General features: G+C 36.2%; 1 protein-coding gene across 3 annotated transcripts in view; it reads right to left on the minus strand.

The window, feature by feature from the left end:
- The window catches only part of SEPTIN10 (septin 10), a 24,809-nt gene continuing 12,783 nt past the window's right edge, over positions 1–12,026 (minus strand). The window contains exons 8-10 of one of the 3 annotated variants that reach the window (XM_032100463.1): positions 4,663–4,795; positions 2,058–2,246; positions 1–1,829 (exon numbers count right to left, since the gene is read on the minus strand). In XM_032100463.1, the coding sequence (XP_031956354.1) occupies positions 1,692–1,829; positions 2,058–2,246; positions 4,663–4,795 (460 nt within the window). In that variant the 3' untranslated portion in view covers positions 1–1,691. Of the gene's footprint in view, positions 1,830–2,053; positions 2,247–4,662; positions 4,796–12,026 lie in introns of those variants that run through there. The other 2 variants (XM_032100464.1, XM_032100465.1) reach the window with 2 other exon arrangements.

Raw genomic sequence — 12,026 nt, forward strand, 5'->3', positions numbered from 1 at the left:
TAACACTTAAGCAAAACCAATCTATTTTATTTCTGTCAAGTTAGTATTTCATTTTTAAACAGTCACACAATACAACTCCAGAGAACTGTACCTCTTACAGTTTCCCACTATTTATCATGGCTACTAAAAACATATAAAGCACTCAGAACTTGTTTTAACCAACCTGAAGCTTTCACAGTTAGTTGTTTTTGTAAATCTTCAACTGTAACTGAATACCACACTCACAAACATCAAATACAGGTACTTTCCATACTGAGTTAGTAACAGCAGATAAACTATCCTGCAAAAGTACAGCATTACAAAAATATCTCAGTAAATTTTGATTGGAAAGACTGTATCTGAAAATTAGAATACTGCTTGTACATAAAAGCCTATAAACAAAAATCTGTCAGCAAAATCAGTAAATGGTTCAAATATGTTAACAGTTGTATTAAACAACACTTAGTGGACTAATAAACAATACCATTTGAAAATAACTCTTTAGGAAGCTTGTAGTGAATATATTCACTGAATACTTTTGCACTTCATCATTCATAGTCTGAATCAAACTGTTTATGGCAGGGACACCTTCTTTGGCACAATTCATTTAAAATTAAAGCAAGCTGACCACACTTATGTAAGGCAAACATGTATCAAGGCAGAGCTGTAACAGAAAGCCTGTGATGACAATGACAGTAATCACCACACCTGTGTGTACAGATCGTTCTTAAAAATTATTCGTTTGTAGAAGTAAGAGATATTTGCCAAACATTTTAGTAAGAAATTGCAACTCCTATACCTTCAAAAGCACACCATGAATCATTGCTTCCTCAAGAGAAATTATCAATATTGTGTCTTCTGTCATCAGTGTTACATAAAGCTGGAACTGAAAAACCACAGCAAGTATATAAACTTAACATATTCTGAAAAAATGAAACTAAACCAGAAGAAATAAATCTAAAAATTTTCTGAAGTTGACAGTTACTCATAGTAGTGATGATAGTAATAGTAATAGTAATGATAATGACTTCTGTTACCAAGAATTCTACTTTCATATGTAAATCCAGGAAAAAAGGAATCAAGGAAAAGGAATTTGGTAACATTAGTTGAAATGCAATAAATTTTGGCAAAATTAGGCTTCTAGCATACACCCCAAAAATGTCAAAGCTTGATGGTATCCGTGGAAATACGTGCACCAATCTAGCTTCTGGAGTTCTTCAGAATCTGGCAGTTATAAATAAATTCAGAACCAAGAAATCCATTTTCAACTGCAGGAAGTTATTAATTAACAAAATGTTACCTGCAGCAAATTTGTAAGCTATCAGGAAAGAAAATGAGTAAGTTAATTGACTTCTGGTTTTGGAGGAGAAAAACATTTAAGTCAATTTAATATATGAGTATTTAATTCAATGTTTTTTATATGAATCAGTTGGGCATGTTATTCTGGAGACTATTTTTGAATGTATTTCTGAATTTTCACATTATTCAAGTTTTTCTTTTGAGAGTGGTGAAAGAAAGCAGTGATTGGGTGGGAAAAAAGTGAAATCTTTATTGGGTTATATTCTGCACTTAGTGTATTTTTACAGCCAATTTTATCAATCTCATCTCTCAAAAATCTGTACTAGGAAGACACATCTAATATGGGACAACAGCAGTTGGACCTCTTCATAAAACTACTAACATATCCTACATTCAAAACCTGAGTGCTGCAATCAAATACTATGCCTGGAAGTCCCTGGGTGAATTTCTCTCTCTAACTCCTCCTTCTCACTCTCCCTCTGTTCTCCAATATTCATAGTTCCTTCATCTCTGACATGAAAGCATTGGACTTCAAGTTGAAAATCTTGTTTCTTTTCATGGAAAAAAAGAAAAGAAAGACAAAACAGTGCTCGTTGAACATACAGCAATTACTCTAAAAGTAAATCCAAGCATGACGGTATTTTATATACTTCTGTCTTCTTATCACTGAATAGGAGCATGCTTCTGTCTTTTCTAAAAGAGTACTGAAATTTGAGTTATAGAAGTGAATGTGAAGAATTTTTTTATTGCTGCCTCTGATGACTAGCATCAGCACTTACTTTTTGCAGTCCTTGTGTCTTCAAACTAACAACAGGGGTAGAGACAGACACTTTTGACTGAATCAATTCAGTGATAGCTTTCATCTCCATAAACTGAGCTATTTCATCTTCCAGAAGTTTTTTCTTTTCCCCTAATTTCAGCTCCTCTTCTTGATGTATTAGCGCAAGATGTTCAGATTTAGTCAGTACCTATTTAAAGAAAGCAGAAAAAACAGCATTTCCAACTAGCAACACAAGGTGGTGATATCACAATATAAAAACCCTCTGCAAATTAACAGTAAAGCCCATCTCAATTGTGTTAATAGTTGTTAGAAATTGCAGTTATTTCCCCAAACTGTTAAGACTAAAAAACAGCAATACAGAAAAATAATAACTTTTATCAGACTGTTCTCATGATCCATGCTATTACACTCAAAGTACAGGTGGAAAACATGGGAGGCACTAAGTGAATACCAGATTTCCTACTACGTTTTACTGCACCTTTATTATATCAAAAATAAGGAAGCCTTTAGAGATGAACCAATTATCAACAGATAGATTAAATCAAGATGTGTCAAGTAGAATACAGTTCCCTAAAACCAAGTGGGGAAGTGTATATTGATCAGATTTAAATATTAGTAAGTACACAGAGTAGGTCCAGTTGGAGAGTTACTGGTGGCCTGCAAGAAGCTAACTACTTTCTACAGTAATAGTTCTCTGATTGGGGTTTTTTGACATATTAATGAATTTCAGTTTCCAGATGTATTTCAACCAGTTTAAACCTACTGTGAAGTTGTGTGTGACAACAAAAGGGTACTTTGCCTCTCCTTGTCTCTCATTTCCCCCCACACAAATTCTCCTAGAATCCTGCTTTTGCAAAGAAGAAACTAAGAATTAACTAAGACTATAAATGTAACAGTATGCCTGTTGTGCACAGCAGAGCTGACAAGTTGTACAGGTGCACCTACAAGTTTCCTCTAAATGAAGGATGTGAAAGAAATCTGAAGTACAACAGAAACTCCTGGTTTTCTTTAGTTTCCAGATACAATACAGCAGCAAGAGTACACGACGAATGTTCTTTACGAGTGAGATTGCATGATCACTTTCCCACATCAGGAAGTTGGATAACTAATATCCATTCTGCTGCAATATGCAGAGCTGACAAACCACTTGGTATAAATCATACAAGGAAAATATCAAAGGGTAGCACAGATACTGTATAAGACCTTGCTGAACCTGCTTTGAACATGGCTAAGCGTTCTTCCAGTTGGACAGCCTCATCCTGAGAAGGCCTGAATCTTTTTCTTCTCCACAAGCAGCATGGGGGTCTTAACAGACTTAGAAAACAAATATTAAGCCACCTTCTTATTTAAAACACGTACCTGAACACCTCACAAAAACTGCTACAGCTTTGCTGGGGGACTGAGGTACAGAAAAGAACATTAATAAAAATACACAGGTTTCCAATTTCAATTAAACCAGTGTTCAAATATAAATACACAAGACCATGATAAGTGTCTGGCAGAAAGTAGATGAGAAGATCCTATCTTGCTAGTCCAGCTTGACAGGGCTAAATCTTCAACAACATAGCCAAGAAATATTCCACATCTTCAAATAGTCTTAAGGCAGCTGGGAATAGATGAGATTTTAAAACCAGAACCAAAACAAACCAACAGAATACCAGACACACACACTTTCAAACCTCTCAGCATGAGGGTTGAGCTTAGATTTACTAACTGAATCTGGAAGTCAGGCAAACATGCATGGCCCACTCTGGAAAACCACCCACGGCATTTTTTCCTAAAATCTTGTTTTTTACAGAGCAATCTATGCACAAAAAGCACCTACTGTGTTGTTACGGCATACCAATGTTTCTTAGCATGCTGCTAGAGAAGACAAAGAAACACAACTACTATATTCACTCTCTTACTTCACCGTATCAACTCCTACTCTATAGACATGTACCAGCTATCCACCAAAGCCTTTAGACCATAAGATCCTGCCTTTCAAAAAAACCAGTACCATTTACAGAATGACAGAATCATTTAAGCTGGGAAAGTCCTTTAAGATCATCAAGTCCAACCATGAACCCAGCACTGCCAAGTCCACCACTAAACCATGTCCCCAGCTGCCATATCTACACATCTTTTAAATACCTTCAGGCATGGTGACTCACCACTTCCCTAGGCAGCTTGTTCTCCAGTGCCTAACATACCCTTTCAGTGAAGACATTTTTCCTAATATCCAGTCTAAACCTCCCACAACACAACTTTTAAGTCCATTTCCTCTCATCTTGTCCCTTATCACTCAGGAGAAAAGATGAGCCCCAAACTCACTACACTACTCCTTTCAGGTAGTTGTAGAGAGCAATAAAGTCTTCCCCGAGCCTTCTTCAGTCAAAACAACCCCAGCTCCCTCAGCTGCTCCTCCTAAGACATATTCTCTTGTTTGCTGGTGTCTAATCAATCTGCTAAGCCAATCAACCTGTGTAATCAAACTGCTTTTGATTTAAAGTGTTACTGTCCTCAAAATATTAGGAAATTATAAATATCAACCAGTGATTTTGTTAAGAACTTAGCTGTTGCAAAGCTCAGAAAACAAACTCAAGACAGACAGGCATGCTTGCCTGTTGCTCTGCCTCTTCCAACATTGCTGCTTTCTCGTTCACTCTCTGCACAAATCGTTGCTTAATCTCCTCTTCTTTTCTTTCCATTTCAAGGAAGAACTTGAGCCTCTTTGCCTCAATGACTTCCTGCAGACTGAAGTTCAAAAATGTAAGCAACTCTCCAGCACGCTGCTTTACTCAGTGTGGAAAACCAACAATCTAGAAAACTATGTAAACAATTAATACTCATCTGAAATATTAATTTCTACAGCTTCCCACATAAAAATTCATAAAGAAACCTAAACAGAAGCAAGCATCTTATCTATTTTTTTTATTTATGTAAACAACCCTGAGTAAAATTATTTATGCTAACAGCTCCTGGGCAATTTACATTTCAAAGTGAATACAGCACTTTAGGCATCTCATGTTCTAAAGACTTGATTTATACCTTTCTGACTCCAACATGCATAAGCTTCTTCCTTAAGTTACTTACTACTAAGACACTGAAATAGCCAGAAAAATCCCCCAAAATTTCTGCATTGTGAAACCTCAGTCTTCAGGTAGGACTGTATAAAAACAATTATTCTGGAGCATTAACATAACAAGAACTGATTGTTCCTATATGAAAATGAAAGAAAATAACAGGATCTTCAAAATATATTGCACTCTCTTTTTGTAATGTCAAAATTTAAATATGGCAGATTACATTAATGTAGAATAAATTCAATTTCCTAAGTAGTTCAACACCCAAAACACAGGGTTACTTTCCAACATGCAACAGCCAAAACCTCAAGACTGCTTGTTTTTTCCTGAACCCTCTCTTCCAGAAGCAAATAAACTGCCTATATACTATACTTATATTTGAAATTATATAGGAGGAGTAAATTAGTTCAGATCATTGAGCAACTATCTGGCAAAAGAACAAGTCAGCAAGTAAACATTTCTTTACTTTTAAATCTATGCCTCCCTTTTCAGTACACAAGATAATTTTTTTTTTTCCTCCAAACAAGAGGTACTTGAAATTGAGATACTTCTTTCATGTCGAAGTATATCATGGCAAATTAAAAGATGCTAGTAATTTATTCATATGAATAAACTACTAGAGGTTTGACATTTTCAGGGTGTATACTACCACTGTCAGGCAGTGCTGGCAAGAAATGCTCTGCTTTTCAAGGAAAAATGAATGGAGCTTGTACACAGATGTAGCTCATACACCAAACTGCCTTTGAAAACAAACCTCCTTAATGATACAAGTTCTTCCATCAAAACATTTACCACAGACTTCTCTAAGTCACATGATTCCAGAGAGTAGAACTGGCGGATCACAGCTGTGTTAATGGTTATTGGAAACTCAAAAGCATTGTCTTCTATGACATAGGGCTTAAAAACAGATCAAACCATGGATAATGTTCTAGCTTTTTTCTGGGGCTGTTCTCTTACACCCCAGTGTAAGAACACTTCCTGAGTGCTGACTGGTCAGCCTTCCGCAGCTAACATGAGTTACTGTCCTTTGCCAGGTAACTCATGCCTTCCACCCTGATGTAAAATAAATAGGTATGTATACCAAGTATTTAATTTTGATTTATACTTTTAATACACATACATACTTATGTAGCAGTTTTTGTTCATTTACTGTTTCTATTTAAACCATTTATAAATGTAAAAACTTACAAAAAAAAAAAAAAGAGATCTAAGGAGTTAATTATTTAGAGTAATCTAAACTTAAACAGCTCTCATCTGTATTTAAATTTATGATGACTGGGCAGTTTCCCAGTCCTAAAGTTTCTTATTTGTATTCAAAATATCATCTAAAGAGACAGAAGAAACATCTTGAAATTGCATAGGCAGACAATGTTTGTAAGATATCAAGGTCAGAGCACTCCTCCTATTCTATCTTATTTGATCACTACGTGGCAACAAAATAAATTCAGAACAATTACCTTTTTGTGTTTAGGTTTGTTTTGGGGGTTTTTAATCAGCTATGAAGTAACTTAAGTCACCCTGAAATTCTAAATCCCTAAATCCACATGAAACAGGGACATGGTTTTCACACAAATTAATTTCACACAGTATTAATTCACACTATCTCTAAGTTTAGACAAAAATGCTACAGCACGGGTTTTTCAAGTGCTAGCAATCTCACACTATACACACTTCTGCACCCAGTGTCAGCTCTGCTAGATAAAATGCTGCCTTTGGGTACAATAAAGCTGCTAGACTAAGTTAACATGCTGCAATCCCACCTTCATTTCTTCACGTGGACATCTTTACACCCAGACTAGGTTACTTTATCAGGTAAAAGCAATTTTGTCTTGAAATAAGTAAAAGATTAACTTTGAAGACACTGGACTCAGTAAGTAATCAAATTACACATAGAAAGAAGAGGAGAAATAAAAGTGTATTTTTTAAATTTACTGTGTGGGTGGTTGTGAATGCCAGTAAGTGTTCAAGTGGAAGTGTGGAAGTGTTCAAGGCCAGGCTGGATGGGGCTTGGAGCAATCTGGTCTGGTGGAAGGTGTTCCTGTCCATGGCAGGTGGGTTGGAACTAGATGGTCTTTGAGGTCTCTTTCAACCCCAACCATTCTATGATCCCATGAAATGTCCTCTCCCCCTGGACTGAATTGTTCTGGGCATCACTGTCTTAGGTTACAATGTAACCAGAAGTATGTACTCTATCACCAGCTGCTAAAACCAGGTGGGGCAGTGCTCTTTCTCTCTTCCATCACTCACCCCTGGTAACTCCCTCCAGCGGGATATCTTCTGCTAATGGAACATCCAGCCTCACTGCATGACTCACAAAATTACATCGTCCCATTGTGAGATGCTCCACCCAGGGGGAGGAACCCAGCATTCCTACCTGCATATCATCTGAGGTTAGGAACACCACAGTCAGCCTCACCTACTGGATTCCCAGAGGACAAGAGCTACATAACCACCACTGGACCTTCAGAGGAAGAGCAGACCCTTCTACAGGATCACCGCTTCAGCAGAACCACATTTATCACTTCACCAGGACTGCAGCCACCACTGAATTGGACTGCTACCAGCACCCTGCCCGGCAGGCTGTCAATGTTTTTGTACTATTGCATTTATTTTAAATTCTCCTATTAAACTGTAGTTCTGATTTCATGTCTCTCACTAGTTTGCTTTCAAACTAGTACAATCACCAAGACAGAACTAACCCAAAATTTCCTTTTGTGTTTGGCATATCATCAACACAATAACCCAAACACTCCTTGGTTTTGGAGATTTGGGGAGGAAGGAAAAATGGTTCACCAAATCTTAAGCCAATCCTTTCAACATTACTACATCCACTGCTCACAGTAAAACATTTTTTGGTTTATCTGAAGACTGGTTTTACTGCTTCTCAGTTAGCACATTATAAAAATCAAGTTCACAGGTTCTCTTCTTCTGGCTTAGACATCCAGAATGTTACACTCTGTACAAAGACACAAAATTTAAATGTTATAATTAATGATTTAAATAATGTATTCTTATTGAGGTTTTGGAGTAAGGGATTGCGAAAAAAGTCTAAGCTAATCATACATACCAGCACTACCACCTGCCTTTCTACAGAAGCATAGCTGTGACATACAGTCTTTCTGTCTGCATGAGACTGAAAGAATGGAAGCCTAAAATTGCAAACCAGACACATTATGTTCATAAATAAAGATTCTGAAGTGAATTCAATTCTCAGTGGAACTTTGAACAACTTAGGTATTTAAAGTTTGTTCAATTCAACTTTTAAAAGCTTTCAAATTTGAAAGGAACACCTGTAACTTTTGCATAGCATTTGACTATCAATTAAGGTATATCAGAAAAACTAAAAAAAACAAAGATTAACTAGTGGCAGGTATTTCTAGCACAGTGCTTTGACTCAGTCGACTGGCTCAGTTGCTATTGAGCAATAATAAGGACGCGGTAGATCTAAATAATTAGCAATTTTCCAGTAGAGGCATGAAAAACAAGTATTTTGGGTGTGGTCCGATCTCATTCTAAGATGGTTAAAATATTTAGCTAAAATGCAAAGGTCTGCAGCTGGTCAGATGAACTCCATTGCCAAGTGACTTCTTAAGAAAAAGGTCTAATAGCCTTTCAAATGTTAGGTTTCTTTTCTTAGATGTGACAACAAGAGTTATGCCAACCTTCCTCTACATATAAACTTACTCATATCAGTGAATCCTTCCTGGTTTTCTGTCATCATCTTCAAAACAGACTGAAAAATAAACATGTTCAAGAACTGCAAGTTCTGAATATCCCAGTTGCAGGGAGGAATAAAGCATGGAATGATTCCCCACATACTGAGAAACCAAGATGCTTACGTTACAACCATGTTTAATTGCAATTATAATGAAGAACAAACTGTAATTATGATGACAGAAAAACAACTAACCCAGAGAATGATTAACATCAGCAGATCTAAATATGCAAGCAGAGAGCCTGAATTATCAATCCTCAGCTTTTTTCAACAGACCATGGTCTATCAGTTTTCTTCTTTCAAAACAAAAATGTCCCCATAGGCAACAACTGAAAAATTGTTAAGCCCATAGGCTTAAATTGAAAAATGAACTTAACAAAATGTCCAATTTCAAAACACTAGCAATCCTCTCCTCCCTTGCAAACACCTAGGCTAACTAGGTGTGTGTGTATATTTAGAAGTTTGTTTTCCTGGAAGCACTCTTCATGTCTAGATTTCTCTTTTCAATTATTCCAAATTTTACCATTTAAAACACCTCAGCAAATATCTCTCGCTGCGAACAACCTGAAACTAGGAATTTGTGTTCCTAATGAACATAATTGGACCATTGAAAAGGCAGGACCAGACCAGGTACCCACACACAGAAAAAGCTTATCTTTACTTTTCAACAACAAAGAAATGCAAATGCCAATTTTAAGTAGCAAAAAAATATAAAATTATAAAGTTATAAAAAATCCACTTCCTGAATTTTATATCCAACAGCTACTGCATAAGATGCATAAACCACACCCTAAATACTCTGCTATCTATTGACTTCATTACTTCATTCTTAGAATGCAACTGCAAACTAACAAATTAAAGTTATTATGAAATAGCTTCACCAAAAATACTGAATTAGGGAGTAGGTGTTTTTGAAAGTGCACAAGACAGTCACTTCAGACCTCATTTATTTTCCCTACCAATAAGATGCAAATATATTTTTCTATTGTGTGCTGAAAACATCTCTTTCCACATCTCCCATTAAAAAAGTAAAACTTGCCAACATGTGTTTTACACACATGTAGGAGCAAAAGCTTTTACAGATGTCTGCCCAAAACCTATCTCACAAGGTAGCTGGACATCCAGGAATTACTGGTTTTGCTTTGCAGTGGCATACAATTTTGGATTAATAAACTGCTGTCCTACTTCTAAATCTGAAAGAATGGTACTGGAACTTCACAAGCAGCTTCTTCACAATATGCCAAAAGGCAGGGCACATTAGCTACTCAAGTGTCAGTGTTCAAATGCTACAAACAGCCAATTACTCAAGTCTAGCTGAGGTTGTCTAAATTTACATTATTACCAAATTTAGTATATAGACAGCTACATCACAGGCACAAAATAAGACTTCTCAACATGCCTTTTGATGATTACTTACTCAAGTAGCATGAAATTTTAATCTTCAGGCATATACTGCTATGCAAGATTAATTATACTTTAAAACTACAGCTCTTAGAATCCACATGTATATGTTGTGAACATCTTTAAGGAAAAAAAGGATGACAATTTAATAATACATTTTTGCCTAAAACAACTGGATAGTCCCTATTCTAAAAGTTATTTAAATGTACAAGCAAACTGGGAAGCACTGAACTTCCTCTAAGTAAAAAGACATTTTCTATCACACTGTTGAGGATGACACTTCCTACTGTTTCCTCAGTAACTTGATAAAACACCTTATGGGTAAGGCTGCATTAGTCTGCTAATTACACTGCATACACATCCTCTAAATTCTCTCCCTTTTTTATGTTATCATCAAATGTCTCTCCCAAAACACCACACACCTTCTCTTTCAGACCTCAGTGTCTTTCACTACGCCACGTTATGGAGGGACAACCACATCCATCCTAGTCTTACTTTTCTCTTCCTGTTGCAGTAAATCTGGAAAAAATTCATTTTTCTAGATTCTTATGGAATATCTATTCTCATCCTTCCAAAACAATGACATTTTCAATAGATCTGATTTATTTAAACTAATTACTAAGTGTACTGTCTTGCCAAAATCTCTCAATAAAACTGACATCTAGTGGGCCATACATAAAAACTACACACCAAAGAGAACTCAGCTCTTCTGTACATCCAAAAAGAAAAACAACTTCTAAATGAGCTCTTAAGTGTAAAGTACTGGGACATTCTGATGTGAACCTGCCACTTTATTAGGCTGTTAACAAAATACAAACTGTGTAGGGGTTTTACAAAGACAATTCCTGTGTTTGTAGAAGAAAACACTTCTATGGATGATGGTTTTTATAATTTAACTCTTATCCTAAGATGGCTGTACACCATGAAATCCAGTTTAAGAAAAGCCAAAGGTAGTGGAGTCAATATTGCCCTGAACAAATCTCTAAAAAAAGTCTTCTCTAGACAAGGATAACAAGACATCGGCTGTTAACACAGGTTCTTAAACCTAAACCAAATTAAAATCTACAGTTAATTTCAGTTGGTTTTAAACCTCTTTCACCTTTGGTTCTCTTTTATGAAACGGATGTATTCCTTTTTTGGTAAGTCAAGAGACCACTGGTTCAAGGTCAGCTCAAGATCATCTAAATGAACTAATCTGCAAACGTGCCTTTGTTCAAACAATGAGAAACTGTTTTTAATGCAAAGTCTTATTCTGTTCTCATGCCTGCTTTAAGTCAGCATTTCCCACCACGACTATGCAGTAACAGTGCTTTGCTTCAAACCATGAAGGCTTGAACAACTCCTGAAGCAACTGCTCTTCTCATCAGGATTCTGACCAGTTAAAAGTACAGTCCCGTGCATTAACAAAAAAAGGAAGCTGGAAGAGGGAGACGAGAGAACTGGAAATAAAAGATTATAAACAAAATGCATATAGAAATTTTAAATGCTTCCTGCAGAAAGCCGCTTTACTACATGAAACAACCGAGTGTCCATAACCCTCTGCTTAACTTTCCTTTAGAATCCTCTTTTAACTCCCTACAGTCTAGCAAGAGATTTCTTGACCTGAAAATGCTAAGACATTTGTTATTATGGCAGGTAATTTGGGAAGTCAACAGCGTAACCACTTATTTTGTAAAAGTTTTTGCTTCAGTTCCTTCCGAACCTGGAGTCCAATCAAACCATTATTCAGAATCAGACATCCTTAAGAGAGAAAGTAAAACATAATACCAATATATAATGAAAATAA

The sequence above is a fragment of the Corvus moneduloides genome, chromosome 2 (genome assembly GCF_009650955.1).
Source record: "Corvus moneduloides isolate bCorMon1 chromosome 2, bCorMon1.pri, whole genome shotgun sequence".
Classification (NCBI taxonomy): Eukaryota; Metazoa; Chordata; class Aves; order Passeriformes; family Corvidae; genus Corvus; species Corvus moneduloides.